The 21,101-nt window shown below is 43.2% G+C and overlaps 1 protein-coding gene across 1 annotated transcript in view; it reads left to right on the top strand.

Moving 5' to 3' along the window:
- Positions 1-688: 688 nt before the first annotated feature.
- The window catches only part of LOC134402402 (cytochrome P450 2C15-like), a 42,975-nt gene continuing 22,562 nt past the window's right edge, over positions 689-21,101 (top strand). Inside the window, exons 1-4 of the mRNA XM_063131831.1 lie at positions 689-856; positions 18,179-18,341; positions 20,034-20,183; positions 20,401-20,561. Coding sequence (XP_062987901.1) covers positions 689-856; positions 18,179-18,341; positions 20,034-20,183; positions 20,401-20,561 — 642 coding nt within the window. The remainder of the gene's footprint in view (positions 857-18,178; positions 18,342-20,033; positions 20,184-20,400; positions 20,562-21,101) is intronic.

A 21,101-nucleotide genomic window follows, 5' to 3' on the forward strand; every position in this document is an offset into this window, starting at 1 on the left:
GGAACTAAAAGACACAGGACTCACTCATCCATTATGCCAAGAACCTAAAAGGCTTTGGACAAATCATGGAGGATAAGGCTATCAATGGCTTTCTTCTGAATGCCTGTTGCTAGAGAGCTACACTGGGAGAGGGCCATTGCCCTCATGTCCTGTTTGTGGGACACTCAGAGGCATCTGGTTGGTCACTGTGGGAAACAAGATGTTGAACTACATAGACCTCTTGTCTGATCCAGCAGGACTCTTCTTAGATTCAGCTATATTTCATCATCTTATGGTACACTGATTTTTCTGAATATTTATGGCAATCCCCACTCCCCAAAATGGTCCCATGTTAGCTTTGAGCAGAATTAGACTGGCATCTCTAATTAAACATTCCTTCCAATTTTTAGAGTGAGACATGTCAGAATTAGTCATGCTGTAAAGTACACCGTGCTCCTGTGAGACAAGCCTGGAGGACCAAATTAAACAGTAAAATGATCTAAGAAGAGATTATGCTTAACTGCTTATTTCGTTTTGTTGTTTTGTAGCTGGCGAATATAAATAGATGTTAACAGGGTACTAGAGAAAGAAGTAAGGAAAGTTGCATTCCTTACATCTCTAAGGAACGCAAAAGGCCATGAGGGAAAGCAGAGTCAACACACCCTGACATTGTAGCAACAGTTGAAGACAAAGAGAAGGCAGGAGAATGATGGGGATACGGGCACTTCTGATTGCTGTGTTGGTGGCTCTTCTGATTTTGGTCTTCCTGGGCCAACTCTGGACACGCAGACACTACCCTCCTGGGCCTCTTTCCCTTCCTATCATTGGAGGCGCGTGGAGACTTGGAATTAAACTACATGAAGATACTCTCATTAAGGTACTTCTTTCCAAATAATTTATTAAGACCTCATTAAGCTGAATAAGAATTTGAGTGAAGAGAATTTTGAATTCTTTCCTTTTTTGTGGTGACTATGGACAAAAGGATTGTGTTAATAAAATATTGTGGAACAAATGTGATATGAAAAAGTAAGTATATATTCAAAGTCTGGAATTGGTTAGCCTTTTTTCACTATCTTCTTGTTGACAAATTCTCATGAAACAAACTTTATTGGAAAGCTGTTGGCACACAGATACCACAAATAATAAAGGTTTTCACTATAATTCAATATTTTTGTCCTTTAACTATGATTTGATTTTTCTCCACAAACTGTGTTCAGGGTGAACCAACTGCTTGTTAATGTTTATTTGTATACTATTTTTTGAGCCAAAGATTCTCAAAGTGGTAAATAGTATATTAAAGTACAATAAAATGAAGAATGTATGTGAAATATAGAATACCTTAAGATTATGCTTATCAAAAATTATTTAATAGTATCCCTTGTCATCTAAACCACTTATAATTATACTGCTATTATACTATCTATGGATCCTATAGTAAATTTACTTGTACACACAATTATCAATCCAATTGGGAGGGTGGATGGAATGGATTATCCTGAGTAGGAGCACTCCAGAATGCAACTTTTTGTTGCGGGTCCCACTTGCATTATACAATTTGTAAATCCTTGCTTATATAACCAGCTGAATGCACAATATCATGTCTACAGAGTTTCCTCTGTTGTGGCACCCTAACTGGCACCAACACTGATTTTATTCTGTCGAAAAGTGAAAACGTGGCTTTTTAACAAAGCCTTTAATTGTTAAATTCACTAAGATGGCACATTGTTTTAACTATTTTAATTGTTTTTACTGCTTTTAAATTATATATTGTTTTAACTTGGTTCACGGTTTAATTTGTTTTTAGCTGTGTATATTTATTATTTTATACTGCATGCTTTTATCTGTATGCTGCCCTGAGATCTTAATGATATTGGGCAGGATATAAATGTTTTAAATAAACAATGGATTGAGTTAGAGGAAGACATACTGTGGCTCCAATTGGTACCAGCACTAAAGAAGAATGTAATGTGCTTGTTGTGAGTGCAGGTGAGTTACTTGTGATGGAGAGTGTGCCCATCACATTGTTGGAACAGGTGCAGGGCATTCCTTTCATTGCTATGCTCTCTGGCAACAATGACCAGGACAGCATAGCCGTGCACAGCTCATTTCATTTGAGTGTGCCCCTTAAAGGTCCTGATTGTTGCAGTGGTGGTGGGGAGAAAGTGTGCTTTCCCCTCCCCCACTCCCAATTAGAACATTGGGGTGGGCAGGAAAGCTCATTTTCCAGGGCCACAGAAGGTGCATAGTTCCCCCAGGGATGCCAGTGGTGCTTTCCCAGCCTCCTTAAAAGGAGTGGGGCTGGGTGTGGGAAAGCAGAGACAGCCCCAGGAAATACCTAGAATATAATTTGTAAGACAGCTATGCAAGAAAACTTTTCTTAAGTTGCAGCTGACGTACCAGCTGAGAGTCAACATATTGTTACATTTATGTTTTCCTAATTTTAACCTCAAGGATAAACACCTCCAATGTGCTGTGCAAGGAGCTGCTCCTGGAAATGCTTAAAAAATACTCTGCAACTCATATTTTCATGGATGTTAAGAAGAACTGATATAAACTCACTCCTCCAGACTCACAGCAGGGTTCTGGCCCTGATTGAAGGTGCTAGTTTAGACCTTTTAGAGGCTTTCACTGCCTGGGTCCGATATGGATAGGTTTATGTCTCTTTATGATCAAATATTTCCATATTATATTAAACCTGTTCTTCCAGTTGTTTCATTCATGGACGCTTCACAATATCTCTTCAATATTTCTGGCTACGGACAATGGTAGCATTGTACCTCCACTATCAGAATTATTTGTATTAGGTCTGCATGGACTGAGAAGAGGATGCTGCACATACATATTGTGATATTTGAGAGACTTCCTTTCTCCACCACCCCATATATTTAAGACAGCTCAGTTTATTCAACTGAATTCAGCAAATCCATCACGAGATGCCATCAACAGTGGGATCCAATGCATGTCCGGTCAGAATAACATGCAGTGTGTTCAGTCAGGCTTATTCTCACTGAAGCGTTTCAAGGATTGAAGCATAAGAATATCAATTATTTTTTAAAAAAAATACAATTGTTTGTGCAAACATAGTAAAATCAATAATAAATTTAACCATCACTGCGTTATCTTAATAAACATAAAGTTGTTGTGGCCCAAACATTACAAAGACACTTCTTATGGTCCCAAACACCTTTATTTAATATGGAAAGTCACATCCTGTAATTAGAAATACACTTAAAATCTCTTAGCATGGTAGTAAAAAATACACAGTTTCTACTAAAGAAATGATCAATAATGTGTGTTTGTGTGGGACTCACAAAATCCAGATTCAAATGCACCAGAAGCAGGCAATGGCTTCCCCAAAAGCTAAAAAAGTAAGTACTACAGTGATATAGATAGGTAGATATGGATATATAATGTTCAGATGTCCCTCTGTGGGCTTCAGATTTTGCAACCACAGACTTGTGTATTAAAAAAGGAAGAAAGAAATGTAGCTGCTTGTTTAAACACTAGACAAATTGAAGATTATGCTTTCTCCAGAGAAGGAAGAGACATCGAACTCCAAAACCACCTGAAACTGACTGTACACCATCCCAACTTACAGGACTATGTAGGAGCATTTACAATGCCAAATTATATGTCAAGCCTATCAATTCTAGGGCTGTGATCCACTTCTCTTCAGTTCAGAGAAGCAGAAGCAGATCAGGGTGCTTCGCCTCCATTACAGATGAAGGAGAAGCAGATCGGGTGGCTAGTGAAGCATGGCGAAGAGAAGCAAACGAAAGCGAATAATTTGCTTGTATGCGGAGCGTTCCGCCTGCCATTTTGAATATTTCCCCTATAGGATTGCATTGCGGAAAAGATTATTATTATTATTATTATTTATTTATATAGCACCATCAATGTACATGGTGCTGTACAGAGTAAAACAGAGTAAAAGTTATATACAGATTAGCATATAACTTTTTTGTTTTTCAAGCTACCTACTTGAAACTGAATGTGCTTAGAGAGTCGTGGGTGGGGGTCATTTGTGCCTATTTTCAGCAGGTTTTGTGCTGCGGTTTGCTTCCTATAATTTTTTTTAAAATAGGGTAAAAAATGCGGGAGGGAGTACCTTTTTTTGAAGCGCTGAGATGCAGATTCAACTCCCAATTGTGATCACCTGATGAAGCATCCTCCAATCCCAAAGTTGAAGGGGAGAATAAGCAAAATGGGATACTTAGTAACTTGGGATACTGGGAAACTTTTCTTTCTTAGTCTCTGAACGGACTTTTCCCAGTGTTTTTTGAAACAGTAGCCCCACCAAACGCACAAACACAACCTGAAATCATATACTAAGCAAATAAGTAACAGATAGGAAACACAGCACTGCTACCCACCCTAACCATGATGAACAACTGAATAGATGTGGTGCAAGGGGATGAGGTCCCCTGGGGTATGTGGACGTGCCCAGTGTACACTCCTGTCCTTGGAGGGCAATCAGAACCCTCCAAAGATTAACCAGTAGAAGCTACCTATGCCTGTCATGAGTTGAAGTGTAAGGTAGCTTCTGAAAGACTGGTACCTAGACAGGGCCAGTCAAATGGGCACAGTTCCCCCTCCCCCTGTGCATGTCCACTTTCCTCTTACTGGTAAAAGACAGACATAGCCTTTTTTTAAAAAAATCTTCTTGTTGTGATTCAGCAACACCGCTGCTTTTAATTCCACCCCTCCTTTGTTTATTTATTTATTTATTACATTTATTATACACCCCATAGCCCAAGCTCTCCTGGTTTTCCCTCTTCAGTGAAGTGAGGCAGGCTTTCATTGTGGTTCGACTCCTTATTGTTGTGGTTGTTATTACTATTACTATTAATATTAATATTAGTACTGCTATTAACGTTATTAATGGCTGTGATCACAGTGCAGTCAATCCACCCTGAAGCAAGGATCACAAATCTTTACTCTTATCCTCCTAGCACCCTATTAGTTATGGGATGCAAAAGAAAAGGCATCTCTCTGTGCTGTTCCCGCCTCAAAGGGACGGTTTGCATTACTGGCTTTGAAACAATCCTTGGCTCATTTCCTTGTGCCCCCAGAAATGTCTGCTGCATGCCTGCCTTCTTGCCTCCACCTGGGTGCTGTAGTTGTGGGGCATCTGCTAGGAATTACTTCCCCATAGATCTATGGCATAGTCGTACATCTCTGCCAGACTCTCTGCCCTCCTGGTGCCTGGGAGGTGTACTAGATGATGGGCTTTGTGGTTCAACCCCAGAAGCCTCTGGCATTCTTGCTTCCAGTGCTGCCTGCCCTCCTCTGTGCCCACCTCGCAGGGATGGTTTGTGCATGTCTTGCTTTGACTCAGGGAGGGTATCCTTCCATGTGATAAAAGGCAGCTGCATTGCGCGCTCTTGGTGTGTGTGTGTGTGTGTGTGTGTGCACGCACACACATTTTTGGAAGTGTTTCACCTGAGATGAAGATACTTATTTAGAAAAAAAATCTTGATTCCCCCAAGTCATCTGTGCTATTGATTGCTATGGGGAAGCACTTTGCAATGGATCCCTATGGGCAGGTATGCTTTCCTTATGGGCATACTTTTCTTTGTGGGGGATTTTTCATATATTCCCCCAAAATCAGTGGAGGCTTGGATTTCCTTCCAACTAGGCATGAAGGTGGATACATGGATAAGCTGTCATGGTGGCGATTTTGAGGTTTCTAACTTTAAAACTGACAGAGTTCTAGCATTGGATTTGAATTGGGAGTGTGTTAAAAGGGGTAAAAACCAAAAATCAGGGGATGATGGGATTTGCTTGAAGGTTGCCATGAATGCGGATCTAGATGGCATCTGTGATGGTGCCCACCTCCAAGTTTGTATCTGTAAAAATTTCAGAGTAAATCCCATTTCTGAAAATGGGGTGGGGATTTTCAAATAATCCCCAAAAATCAGGGAAGGCTTGGAGTTCCTTCCAACTGAGCATGACGGTGGATACATGGATAAGGTCTCATGGTGCTAATTTTGAGGTTTCTAACATTAACAGAAAAAAAGTCATAGGTGTTTGGATTTCAATGCAAGTCTATGGGGGGGGGGGAAATGGAGCTCCGATTCGGATCCGGAGCTCCGCAGCGAAGTGGAGCAGACCACTGGTGGATCAGTGTGGAGTGAAGTGGACCCGATCTGGAAGTTGTGGCTCAGGATCTGAAGCGGATCAGGGGGTCCGTGAACAGCTCTAATCAATTCCAAAATATTGGAAAGCTTTTATGTTCACCAGATTAAATGTTCTACCTTCTGCACTCCTCTAAGGAAGATATAATAAGATCCCTGTTCAAGAGCAAATATGGCCTTGTGACATGGGAAGCGCTCCACTGTCCTTTTTACCGTGATCTCCATAAATATCTTATTACCCCAATTCTTAAAAAAAAAACCTGGGAGATCTGAAGCATTTTATTTAAAACACCTATTATCAGATCAGATCCTTCTGATTACACACAATGTAGCATGATTCTGTGCATCTGCTATCACCTGCAGAAAAATTATGATAAACCAAGGAAAGTAAGCCTCTGCTATTACAATTTCATTTATGACATTTTTTGTTTCAGATACATGACTCTTGTTCTTCAGTCTTTAACAGGACTGTCTTTATAATAGTTGTAATTGCAGTTATTCTAACCTGTCGGTTAGAGACTTTTTTCTTAATTTGGCTTGCTTTTACAATTACTGTATTTTGCTTTTATAATGACTGTATTTCTAGCTATTTTTATTTTGCTGGTCTATGACCATAATAAATTTTGACTTTTTGACTTTTGACATAGTTGACAAATTGAATAGGACCTGCTGGGAGTGAAAGCACTAACAGACTAAAATGCCACCTATTAAATTCTGCATGTAAGTGAAGAAAATTTCCCAATCTTAATTGGGATCTATTTTCTTTTAGTAAAGTGGTGTAATGTACCATTTTAAGGATAATGTCACATCTTTTCTCCAAGGCATCCAGCATAGGATGACCATATTTTGGAAACCAAAATGGAGGACAATATGGCCGCCCTCAAGGAGGCATGCCCACCACCCCAACATGTCCACCCCAAGGCAGGGCCACCTTGACATGTCCAGCCCCCAAGGGTGTGTTGCCTTGGTCACATGTCTAATGCTGAAAGCATTTTTTGCAGGTAAAAACTCAGAAGGCCTCTTTCCAACAAAGTGACACACTGGCCTGGTTCAGATGATACTCTGGGCTTTGTGGTTTGCTTAACCATGTTCAGCTGTGGTTAATGCTAACCACATGCGGAATGCTTGCAGACAACACTTTTAAACCTTTTGTGGTTAAGTTTTCCTTCACCACATGCTAACCACAACGTGTTTAGTGGAGCACCTGATTCCTCCAACTGATCCCCCCTGAATCCCAGCAGTCCTAGCGCTAGGAGCCTTGGCAGTTACGGTCATCATTTCAGAGCAGGCACCGATGAATTCAGCAATTACATGCATGCATCACTCTGTTTAGTGAGTGGTTCCTTTGGTGTCTGCATCGCCATGCCTGCTATACCTCTGCAGTCATCACAGAGGAGGTGGAATCTTTCTGGGATGGCTGCGCTGCCACAGTAATAAAAACCTGAGGGGTTTAATGGCACTTCAATGAGTTAGGAGAAATGGATGTTTCGTATGGGGACATTGCAAATGGGGATTTAAAAAGCTCAACTGTAAGCACACTCTGGTAAGAAGAGCAAAAATCGCTCCAAAAATCTAATGCGAAACACAAAATGGCAGTCATAGCAAGCTTATCAATTGGCAGTCCAGAGCAGCCATAGAGCCTGCCGGCTAGAGTGGCCCCGCCTAGTTAGTCCATTCTGTACTGGAAGCTCTATGCCCTTAACCCCTTAACCATGGCCCCTTAACTACAGACACGTGTCAGACAACAACTTCCAACAACCAAAAAGATGGCTTTATACATGGACTTCACCAGATGGCCGACACCGAAATCAGATTGACTACATCCTTTGCAGCCAAAGGTGGCGGACATCTATACAGACAGTAAAAACAAGACCTGGAGCTGACTGTAGTTCAGATCATGAACTTCTTATTGCACAATTTAGAATCAAACTAAAGAGAATAGGGAAGACCCACAGATCAGTTAGATATGAGCTCACTAATATTCCTAATAAATATGCAGTGGAAGTGAAGAACAGATTTAAGGGACTAGATTTAGTAGATAGGGTCCCGGAAGAACTACAGACAGAAGTTCGCAACATTGTCCAAGAGGTGGCAACAAAAAACGTCCCAAAGAAAAAGAAAACCAAGAAGGCAAGATGGCTGTCTGCTGAGACACTGGAAGTAGCCCAAGAAAGAAGGAAAGCAAAAGGCAACTGTGATAGGGGGAGATATGCCCAATTAAATGCAAAATTCCAGAGGTTAGCCAGAAGAGATAAGGAATTAGTTTTAAACAAGCAATGCGCGGAAGTGGAAGAAGACAATAGAATAGGAAGGACAAGAGAGACCTCTTCCAGAAAATTAGAAACATCGGAGGTAAATTCCAGGCAAAAATGGATATGATCAAAAATAAAGATGGCAAGGACCTAACAGAAACAGAAGAGATCAAGAAAAGGTGGCAAGAATATACGGAAGATCTGTATAGGAAGGATAATAATATCGGGGATAGCTCAGACTGTGTGGTCAGTGAGTTAGAGCCAGACATCCTGAAGAGTGAGGTTGAATGGGCCTTAAGAAGCATTGCTAATAACAAGGCATCAGGAGACGACGGTATCCCAGCTGAACTGTTTAATATATTGCAAGATGATGCTGTCAAGGTGATGCATGCCATATGCCAGCAAATTTGGTAAACACAAGAATGGCCATCAGACTGGAAAAAATCAACTTATATCCCCATACCAAAAAAGGGAAACACTAAAGAATGTGGCACTTATTTCACATGCCAGCAAGGTAATGCTCAAGATCCTGCAAGGTAGACTCCAGCAATTCATGGAGTGAGAATTGCCAGATGTACAAGCTGGGTTTAGAAAAGGCAGAGGAACTAGAGACCAAATTGTCAATATCCGCTGGATAATGGAGAAAGCCAGGGAGTTCCAGAAAAACAACTATTTCTGTTTTATTGACTATTGTAAAGCCTTTGACTGTGTGGATCATAACAACTGTGGCAAGTTCTTGGTGGTATGGGGATACCAAGTCATCTTGTCTGCCTCCTGAGGAATCTGTATAACAAACAAGTAGCAACGGTAAGAACAGGCCACGGAACAACGGACTGGTTTAAGATTGGGAAAGGAGTATGGCAGGGTTGTATACTCTCACCTTATCTATTCAACTTGTATGCAGAACACATCATGCGACGTGCTGGGCTTGACGAATCCAAGGCTGGAGTTAAAATTGCAGGAAGAAACATTAACAATCTCAGATATGCAGATGACACCACTTTGATGGCTGAAAGCGAGGAGGAGGTGAGGAGCCTTATGACAAAGGTGAAAGAAGAAAGTGCAAATCCGGGTTGCAGTTAAACCTCAAAAAGCCAAGATTATGGCAACTAGCTTGATTGATAACTGGCAAATAGAGGGAGAAAACGTGGAGGCAGTGACAGACTTTGTATTTCTGGGTGCAAAGATCACTGCAGACGCTGACTGCAGCCAGGAAATCAGAAGACGTTTACTTCTTGGGAGGAGAGCAATGACAAATCTTGATAAAATAGTTCAGAGCAGAGACACCACACTGACAACAAAGGTCCGCATAGTTAAAGCAATGGTATTCCCCGTAGTAACCTATGGCTGCGAGAGCTGGACCATAAGGAAAGCTGAGCGAAGGAAGATAGATGCTTTTGAACTATGGTGTTGGAGGAAAATGCTGAGAGTGCCCTGGACTGCAAGAAGATCAAACCAGTCCATACTCCAGGAAATAAAGCCAGACTGCTCACTTGAGGGAATGGTATTAAAGGCAAAACTGAAGTACTTTGGCCACATAATGAGAAGACAGGATACCCTGGAGAAGAGGCTGATGCTAGGGAAAGTGGAAGGCAAAAGGAAGAGGGGCCGACCAAGGGCAAGATGGATGGATGATATTCTGGAGGTGACAGACTTGACCTTGGGGAAGCTGGGGGTGGCGACAGCCGACAGAAAGCTCTGGCGTGGGCTGGTCCATGAAGTCACGAAGAGTCAGAAATCACTGAATGAATAAACAACAACAAAGTGCTGCTAACCATGTTGCACAATAGTTAGGGAAAACGTGTGTCAGACGACAGCTTTAACCATGGTTAAGCATTCTGTTAAATTTTTTGTGGTTAAGCAGCATGGTTTAGTGTGTCATCTGAACAGAGTTCTCAGCCTGGTTCATATGACACTTTGGGCTTTGTGGTTAATGTAACTGTGGCCAGCTGCGGTTATGCTAACCACATGCAAAACGGGTGCAGATAACACCATTAACCCTTTTGTGGTTAAGTTTTCCTTAACCACAAAGCGTTTAGTGCAGCACCTGAGTCCTACAATTCTTTTGCCCCATATCCCAGCATCCCATGCAGAAGGAGCCTGTGCAGTAGCGGATTTCATTATATGAGCGCCATTGCCCATCGGGGATGGTGTGGGGGAGCACGTTTGTTTGTTGTTGTTGTTAAAAAAAAGTAGTTATAATTGCGCTCGAGTGCTCCTGCGCTCCTTTGCATTTTTAAAAAAATTCAAATGGCAGCCGCGATGTGCTCCTTCCTCCAGGGACATTGCATAGGTTAAGCAGCATGGTTTAGCATGTCATCTGAACCGTGCCTTTGACATCATTACTCAAAGACAACCATTATTTATTATTATTATTATTATTATTATTATTATTATTATTATTATTTATTACATTTCTATACCGCCCAATAGCTGGAGCTCTCTGGGCAGTTCACAAAAATTAAAAACATTCAAAGTATAAAACAGCAGTATAAAACCATAATATAAAATACAATATAAAAGCTCAACCAGATAAAAACAGCAGCAATGCAAAATTACAAATTTAAAACACCAAGTTAAAATTTATTTATAGACTGTTAAAATGCTGGGAGAATAAAAAGGTCTTCACTTGGCATCTAAAAGCATATAATGTAGGTGCCAAGCGAACCTCCTTAGCGAGCTCTTTCCACAGCCAGGGTGCCACAGCAGAGAAGGCTCTCCTCCTGGTAGCCACCTGCCTCACTTCCTTTGGCAGGGGCTCGCGGACAAGGACCCCTGAGGATGACCTTGAGGATGACCTCCAGGGTCTGTGGAGGTACATATCGGAGGAGGTGTTCCTTCAGATAGCCTGGTCCCAAGCCGTTTAGGGCTTTAAATGTTAATACCAGCACTTTGAATCAGGCCCAGACCTGGACTGGCAGCCAATGAAGCTGGAAAAGGACTGGCATGATGTGGTCTCGTCGGCCAGACCCTGTTAGTAACCATGCTGCCTTGTTTTGTATAGGGGTGTGCACAGACCCCCCGCTCCGCTTCACTTGCAGATCCGCCATTTTCCGGATCGGGCCGCTCCGCTCCGCCCCCGCTCCGCTCACTTCCGCTCCGCTCCGCCCGGAGCTCCGGATCCGGATCCGGAGCTCCGTTTTTCCCCCCCCATAGGCTTGCATTGAAAGCTAAAAAATTATACAACTTTTTTTCTGTTCAAGTTAGAAACCTCATGTTTGGCACCATGACACCTCATGGGGATATACACACGCATGCCAAGTTTCAAAGCAATCCCATCATCCCCTGATTTTTGGCGAATTTTTGAAAATCGGGCACCCCACACACAACATCCCTGCGAGGTGGGCAGGGGAGGAGGGAGGGAAGGCAGGCAGGCATGCAGCTGGCATTTCTGGGGGCATAAGGAAGTGAGCCAAGGATAAGCCAGTAATGCATAGAAAATGGAATAAATCAATCAATAAACAAAGGAGGGGTGGAATTAAAAGCAGCAGTGTTGCTCAATAAACAACAAGAAGAACTTTTTTTAAAAGGCTATATCTGTCTTTTACCAGCAATAGGGGGACGTGCCCGGGGGAGGGGGAAGTAGCTGCCAGTTCAAGACACTGACAGCCACAGCTCCGAGAAGAAGTAAAACGCTCACTTCGACTCAGAACAGGCATTGCTCCACCACTGAAAAGTGACCATTCACTTCAACTCATGAGAGGCATTGCTCCACCGTTTTACTCTCTTTGGAAGGCTCTATGGCCTTCCAGTGCAAGAGAGAGTGGGGGCACGTCCACGATGAGATGCCCTAGGGGAGCTCATCCCCTTGCACCACATCGATTCAGTTGTTCCCCAAGGTTAGGGTGGGGAGCAGTGCTGTGTTTTTCTATCTCTTATTCTTGGCTTAGTATATGATTTCAGGTTGTGTTTGTGCATTTGGTGGGGCTACTGTGTTAAAAAACACGGGGAAAAGCCCGTTCAGATGAAGAAAGAGAAGTTTCCCAGAATCCCAAGTTACCTGTTTTGCCTATGCCCTCCTCCAACTTTGGGATCATCATGACCGGGAGCTGACTCTGCCCCTCAGCCCTTTGAAAAAGGTATTTTTCCCGCCGATTTTTTAAAAACGTCTAGCCCGCGATCCGTACGATGCAGAAAGTTGAGAGTGGTCTCAAAATGACCCCCATCCACGACTCTCTGTGCACAAGAATTTTCAGAATGATAGCTTAACCCCCCCCCCAGTTATCCCCGATTCTTTCCCTCAATGCAATCCTATGGGCGAAAAGCCGAAACGCAGTTTGAGCCCCGCGGTTGACCCGATTTTTAAAAAAATATTGCACGTGAACCACAGCACGCAGAAAGTTGAGAGTGGTCTCAAAATGACCCCCATCCACGACTCTCTGTGCACAAGAATTTTCAGAACGATAGCTTAAACCCCCCACCAGTTATCCCCGATTCTTTCCCTCAATGCAATCCTATGGGCGAAAAGCCGAAACGCAGTTTGAGCCCCGCGGTTGACCCGATTTTTAAAAAAATATTGCACGTGAACCACAGCACGCAGAGAGGTGAGAGTGGTCTCAAAATGACCCCCATCCACGACTCTCTGTGCACAAGAATTTCCAGAATGATAGCTTCAAAAACAACGTAGTTATGCGCGATTATTTGCCGCAATGCAATCCTATGGCGAAATGTTTTCAAGATGGCGACCGGAGCGCTCCGCCTGAACTCGGAGCTCCGAAAAATGGTCGCTTCTCTTCGCCTTGCTTCTAGGGGGTCCGCGGTCCGCTCCTACTCTGCCTCTGGGTAAGGCGGAGCAGGCCAATCCGCTACTGCTTCTACGCTCCTAATCGGAGCGGAGCACATCCCTAGTTTTGTACCAGTTGAAGTTTCTGGACCATTTTCAAAGACAGCCCCACGTATAACGCATTGCAGTAATCCAAACGAGAGGTTATCAGAGCATGGATAACTGTAGCTAGGCTATCTCCGTCCAGATAAGGGCGCAGCTGGTATATCAGCCTGAGCTGATAAAAGGTGCTCTTTGCCACTGAGTTCACCTGTGCCTCAAGTGACAGTTCTGGATCCAAGAGCACCCCCAAACTACGGACCTGATCCTTTAGGGAGAGTGCAACCCTGTCCAGGACAGGGCAAACATCACCTAGCCAGACAAATGAACCACCCGCTAACAGTACCTCCGTCTTGTCTGGATTGAGTCTCAGGTTATTAGCCCTCATCCAGTCCATTACCGTGCCCATGCTTTCCCATGGAGAAAGCATGCCTTGAGTAGAAGACTAAAGGAAATAACATGTGATCCAGTAGATAGCATGCAATCTAAGTTCAAATCTTCATTCCAACATTTCCTTATTTTATTGATCAATGAGAGAGAAAGAAGTCCATGTCCAGAAACTATTAAACTACCAACATAAGTCAAAGATATACAAGCAACTGCCTTGCACAAGTTACCATGACATTTGGCAAAACCCTGTACATATTAAGAACGTGCTGCACATTATCAGTAATTAATTTAAGTAGTCTGGACAGTACCAACTGATTAGGACAGGAAGGGTAGGAGTTGAGCCAGACAGGTACTGCAGCCCACTTGTAGAGAGATCAATCCATTAAAAATCATTTTGTAGAAATAATTTTGGGTAAATTACAACCAATCCTATACTCTTCCAAACACAATATAATTCCTTGTGCCACGGAGACAGTAATAGATTACTTATAAGATAATCATATGGAAAGGAGGACAGAGCTCCTGCAGCCTTAGCAGTTGTGTAGAAAAGGGAATTTCAACAGGTGCCCTTTGTATGCAAGCAGCACCTAGTGAAAGTCCATTTTTTATGACAACAGTTAAAGCTGCAAGAGCCCTGCCTAGTGTGACAAGATACAAAAGCGGGCAGGACTCCTGCAGCTTTAACTGCTGAAACTCTCTCTTCAATACTACTGTTAGATACAGGAGCACTATCATCCTTTTCATATGGTCAGCCTATTTTCCCTATTACATTAAAGCAGCAGATTTTGAGATCATGAATGGGGGACGTACTAAACCAAAGGACACTGAAAGGCCATTGAATTGCATTCGTTTATTCCGAATGGCCATAGGAAATCATTGGAGAATCTCAGGGATCATCTACAAATCAAAACACTTAAAGGGGATAACATTTATATTTCATAGAAAACCACACAGAATCAAAACACAAACTAACAAAGTGGTTTTGGGGAACAATTCTTATGACCCCCAACACAGCGGTTTCTAGGGATCATCTGCAAACATAAAAAGAAAAAAAATACAATAAAGAGAAGGTGATTGGAGGTTCATAAATGCTTTATAGGCACCAGTTTTAAAAGACCCAGATATGAGGAGGAGGGGTTGCCAAAAACTGCCCAAGATTATTTCCATGTTTAAATATGCTTCCCTCCAGCACCCACTCCTTAAAAGAGGCCTGTATTTCAAAATGGCCGTAGGAATACATGGGAATGATCCCACAAGCCCCTCAAGAAACAGAGGAAGCTGAAAATGCTTGAGGGGGTTCAAATTAGCACCCCAAGCATCCTAAGAGTCTGTGCTTGAAACATGTTGCATCAAACTGCCCCCCTCCTTGCACACAGACATAATATTAGGTATCCTTCTGAATGGCCATAGGAATAAGGTAACCATATGATCGGGTTTGCCCGGATTTGCCAGGGGTTTTGATGGCAAATCCGGGAGGGGAGGGAAAATCCGGATTTTTTTCAAAGAGCAGCTCTAATGGGAATTAACAAAAATGCTTATAACTCCCTCATTTTTTAAGATAAAGACATGAAACTTGGCACAATGGAAGCTCTTAGGAAGGCCTTTAGTCATACCAAATTTGAAACAGATCCGTTTATCCATTGATTTTTAAGGATTTTTTTAAAAATTGAGGTTTTAAAATTATTATTTTTAAAATTGTCATTTTTAAAGATAAAGAGATGAGACTTTGCACCATGAAAGGATTTGGGTAGAGCTTTAGCCACACCAAATTTGAAACAGATCCGTTCATCAATTGATTTTTTAGGATTTTTTTTAAAATTGAGGTTTTAAAATTATTATTTTTAAAATCGTCATTTTTAAAGATAGCTGAAAGTTGGCACCATGATAGCTTTTAGGTAGAGCTTTAGCCATACCAAATTTGAAACAGATCTGGGGCCAGTAGCAAACCCTGTTAACAACAACAGCAGCTTGCAATGAGTGAAGATACAGTCAGAAAAGTTATTTGAGGGAAGGGGAGAATGTAACACACAGAGTATAGCAAAAGCTTCAAAGTACAGCAAAACCTACAAAAGTAGGAGTGAGTGAAGTTAATTTCAGATACATTGAATCTCTCACTTGTTCTTTATTTCAGTGATTTTAACATTAAGATGTTATGTAGAACAGATTTGTCTTAAATGTGTGCTGTAAAATCAGACATGTGACCAAGGCTATGTTCGGGTGGGCACGCCCCCTTGGTACTGGACACCCCCCCTTGGGGGTGACAATGTTGTCCTCCTTTTTGGTTTCCAAAATATGGTCACCCTACATAGGAAAGCATTAGGCTGTGACAGGCAGCCCCACAGAAAAGAGAGGGATCCCCCAAACTACTTCTGGAGGTTCAAATTTGCACCCAAGCATCTTAAGACTTTCTGCTGGATGAAAGCACCTTAAGACTGGCCCCCTTCTTGCACACAGTCATAATATTAGGTGTCCTTCCGAATGGCCATCGGAAAGCATTGGTCTGTGACAGGCAGCCCCATAAAAAAGAGGGGGAGACCCAAAATGCTTGTGGAAGCTTGTGATAAGACCAAAAGCATCATAAGAGCCTCTGCTGGAGGCATGCTCCATTGGAATGGCCCCCACCTTGAGCAAAGCCATAATATTAGGTGTCCCTCAGAATTATTTATTTTATTTAATTTAAACCATTTATATCCCACACTATATCATTAAGATCTCAAATCAGCGTACAGATAAAATCATATAGTATAAAACAGTAAATATACACAGCAAAAAACAAATTAAACCATAAACCAAGTTAAAGCAATATATAATTTAAAAGCAGTAAACAATTAAAACAGTTAAAACAATGTGCCATCTTAGGCCTTAGCTAGAGCTAAGGTTTATCCCGGGATTGTCCCGGGGTCGTCCCTGCCAGATCCCTGGATCCCCTGTGAGTCACTTGGGGCCTTCCTAGCTGGGGCTTTTGCCCGGTGTGAGCCCCGGGCTCATCCCTGTGCATCCAGATGACGCACAGGGCATCCCGGGCTCAGGCAGGGGTGAACCCTCCCTGGGCTTGGGGTAACTGGCACCGCTTCAGGCCTGGTTTTTCCTGCACTCTCGGGCTGAGCCTGAGACCACAGGCATGTAGCCAGGTCCACCGCTTTTCCTGGCTACCAGATTTATTCCTGAGTAGCCAGGAAAAGTGACAGATGGGCCGCAGCTCTCCATAGGAGTGCTGCAGTCATCAGGGCTATGGTGGGGACATGGGTGGTTGGGAAACAGAGGCCGGGGAGATCGGTGGGTGGGGGAATAGTGGGTGGGGGACATTGGGCGGGGATTGGACATCGCGGGGGGGAAGGAGAACGGGTTGGGGGTAGATCATGGATGGGGGGAAGGAGAATTAACAACAACAACAACAACAACAACCCCTACTTACCTTTCCTGGCTCCTGCACTGCTGCTGCCGCTTTAAAATAAAAAATAAAATGGTGGCAGCGACAGCTCTCCTCCAGAGCTCATCATGGCTCAGGTGTGAATAAGGGCAAGATCTTGCGTTATTCATAACGTGAGGTCCCCCCTCCTCTCCCCCGGATTTTCCAGCAGGTCTAGCAAGGCCCTTAGATGAACAAGTTTGACCTCAGGATGGTCCCGGGATAAACCTTAGGTCTAGCTACGGCCCAAGAGAATTTAACGATTAAAGGCTTTGTTTGAAAGCCATGTTTTCACTTGGCACCTAAACAAAATCAGCTTGGCGCCAGTCGGGTCTCCAAAAGTTGGGAAGCCACATTAGAGAAAGCTCTGTAGACATGATACTGGGCATTCAGCTGGTTATACAAGCAAGGATTTCCAAATTGTATAATCCAAGGGGGCCACACTAGGTTCCTCCAGCCATCAAAACTGTAACGTACTGAAGATTTTGGTGTCATTGAAGAAGCCACTGGGGCTTTCACAGTGGGGCAGGGGCTATCTGAAGGTGCTCTCTGCTGCCCTTATCCAAGGCAGTTGCAAGGCAGGCAGGAGGAGAGAGTAAACAAAATAGGTTGGGAATATGTAACGAAGGTTTGAAGAGGGAATATTCTAGGAGGATGAATCAGGAATCTTAGGCCTTCGCTAGACCTAAGATTTATTCCAGGATCATCCCGGGGTCATCCCTGTGCATCTAAATGACAAACAGAGGATCCAGGGAGCAGGCAGGGATGACCCTGGGATGATCCCAGGATAAACCTTAGGTCTAGCTAAGGCCTTAGAGAGAAAGTGGGATGGGGCCATAGCTCAATGCAGCAGAGCTCATGCTTCATGTGCAGAATGTCCCAGGTTCAGGCCCTGGCTTCTCAAAGCTGGGCGAGGAAAGATTCCATCCTGAAACCCAGGAGATTGCTGCCAGTCAGTGTCGACAATACTGGGCTAGATGGACCAACAGTCTAAGTATAAGGCAGCCTCCTATGTGCCTACATTCCTAAAGGAAAACTAGGAGAGAGAAGGCAGAGAGGAGAGGTGCTGCACATGGTACCAAGCTTCAGTGGTGAAGTTCTGAGGAAGGCTGGTGTTCATGTGTTAACTTGAAATAATCTGATTTTTTGATTGCAACATTTCTGTTCTCTGTTTCGACCCAAATCTAAGATAGCAAAGCAATATGGAAATATTTGCTGTGTGTGGCTAGGACATCAGCCTGTGATAGCTGTGTTTGGATTCCAAGCTGTGAAAGAAGTGCTGATCAACCATGCAGAAGTATTCTCTGAGCGACCATCGTCTCCTTTCGTAAAAGCTTTAGGAAGAGAAAAGGGTAAGATGGGAAGAGTAAAAGCTTGTACTGCTCGTTTTTTCTAAAGAAAAGCCTATGAAGTTTCAGTCAACTGGAGTTATTGTTAGCAGGTGAAATCAGGAAATAGCAATTCAGCTGTATTTACAGTTGTTAAGAGGATTGCGACATTAACAGAAAAATAGAGGATTACCTTCACTCGGAAGACAACAAAGGAGACCTAAAATAGTTGTGATGAAGGTTCTCAAGAGCAAGTCTTTCTGGTTTGAAAGGTATACCTGGAAGAGCCAATGTCAGCAGATGGAGGGACCATTTGGGAGGCGGGATGGCTTGGGCACCTGGGACATCCTTCTCTTCCTCCTCCTTCCTTGCTAGCACCACTGCCACTGCAATAGCATGGACAGGAGGAGGAAAATGAAGTGCCCTCCTCCTCCTACCAGCCTGGCTACCATGTCAGCACCGGGGTGGGTGGGAAAGCCTTCCCCTGAAAGCTGCCCTGTCCCCTAACTCAGCCTCCAATATACACATAAGGGATCTCAGTTACTTCTGCAATAGCCAACTTTGACAAATTATCCCCTTAAGGCAGTGATATATGCAATATTAAAAGGAGCCTTTATGCTTTTAATGCTGCATACATAAGCTACGTGGGGATTACGGAAGTAACTGAGCCCCCACGGTGCATACTGGCATTTTGGTTAAGGGGTGGACGTGTTTCCAGGGCACTGGCCGGGTTATTCCTCAGCTCACGTGGGTAGGCAGTAAGGATGGCTCAGTTGGTGCCCACCACAACCAGACAGACGTGGCTCCATCTATCCCTAGTTTGAAGAGAGATCAAGGAAGCAGAGCTCAGAACTGGGAAAAGACAGAAGACTTCTAGTTTGAGAGGACCTTGCTGGCAAAAAGTCTTCAAGCCAGAGATGGTGTCTGAGGAGAGCAGGAGGGTGTGAGATTATGGTGGAGCTTCAAGCAGGCAACATAACCCAGCACCAGAAGGATTGATGCAGAGGTCTGACCAGAGGAGATTTCAAGGAAAGGAATCACATTAGAAGACAGAAGAAGCAGGAAGAGGAAGACTGATGCACAGCCTTCATTTCTGGCTGTGTGGGATTGGGTAGGGTGGAGTTTAGGGGAGAAAGTTGAGCTCTCATTAGCCTTGTGAAGACTCTCTTACATATTATAAAAAATAACCAAGCCCATTTTAAACAATCTCAGCGTATTATTCATAAAGTGACACATACCCCTGTGTAAATCATTCTTTTAATTTGTATAATAATCTTCTTAATTTTTAAAATGTCTCTCTAGTTGTAAGTATCAATCACATGCCTACACCATAGAAACTGGGAAGCTGAATTTGTATAAGCAGAAGAGTTTTAGCATTAGTTGAACATTTTATAAGCACCATTCCTTTACTGTGAGATTTACTATGGAGCTTTATTAAAACTGTGGCAGGGAGGTCCATAGATGGAAGTCTCAAAGTTTTGGAATGGATACACAAGTTGTTCTTCAGCAGAAGCAGGCAGTGTTGTCAGTGGTATCAGTAACTGTACTGGATGGATTCTGCCTCAGCAATACTGTTCTTAGGTGCTAAAAGAATGGGCTGCTTTTCGATGCACGGGCCTGATCTCCAGCAGATGTTGACTTTTCTAGGCTGGCAACCTCACGATTTTAACATGTAGTTTGTGAGTAAAATTTCTCATTGGTTCTTGATGGCTTCAGGTATTATACTTTCAAACAGTCACACCTGGAAGCAGCAGAGACAGTTTGCTGTAGTGACTCTGCGGAAGCTGGGACTGGGGAAGAAAGGCATGGAGCACCAAATACAAGAGGAGGCCCAGCAGCTGGTGGAGACTTTTGCACGTGCAAAGGGTATGTAATGCTAGGAAATGATGCCGACATTCATCCCAATGTGCAACAATCTTTTTGTGCTCTGTATACTGGAATGCAATTTCACACATGTTACTTGATTTCTATTGCAACAATACATTGCCAAAAATCCCTATTGCCTCCTCTGCACCACCATGAAATCCCACTCTGGGTATTAATAGGAGATATTGGATTAATATCAATATACCTCCATTTTCAGGGCAGCCACTTGACCCTTCCTTGCTCATCACCAATGCAGTCTCCAACGTGATTTGTGCTGTGACATTTGGACACCGGTTTTCTCTTCAGGATGAAACGTTCCAGAAACTAGTTGAAGGTGTTGATGTTGGCGTAAAATTTATATTCAGCATCTTTCATATTGTGAGTAGGCTTTTTCTTTCTTACTGATTTAGGCCACAGCTAGACCTACCATGTCTCGCATGATGGAGGGGTGAGAATCTCATGCTATTTTTTAGGGCTGTGATCCACTTGTCTTCAGTTCAGAGAAGCAACAGTTAACCGAAATGATCCGCCTCTGCTACAGGCGGACGAGAAGCTAATCGGGGTGTTAGCGGAGCATGGCGAAGAGAAGCAACCACAAGCGAGTCGCTCCTCTTTTCACGGATCGCTCTGTCCGCCATTTAGGATATTTCCCCCATAGGATTGCATTGTGGAAAAGATTAACGGATAACTTTTTTGTTTTTCAAGCTACCTCCTTGAAACTCGCTGTGCTTAGAGAGTCATGGGTGGGGGTCATTTTGAGCCTATTTTCTGCACTTGGCATGCTGCGGTTTGCTTGCTATATTTTTTTAAAAAAAGATGGTAAAAAAAGTGGGAGAGGTTCCATTTTTTGAAGTGCTGAGAAGCAGATTCAAATCCCAATCATGATCACCTGATGTAGCATCCTCCAATCCCAAAGTT

The sequence above is a fragment of the Elgaria multicarinata genome, chromosome 8, assembly GCF_023053635.1.
Source record: "Elgaria multicarinata webbii isolate HBS135686 ecotype San Diego chromosome 8, rElgMul1.1.pri, whole genome shotgun sequence".
Classification (NCBI taxonomy): domain Eukaryota; kingdom Metazoa; phylum Chordata; class Lepidosauria; order Squamata; family Anguidae; genus Elgaria; species Elgaria multicarinata.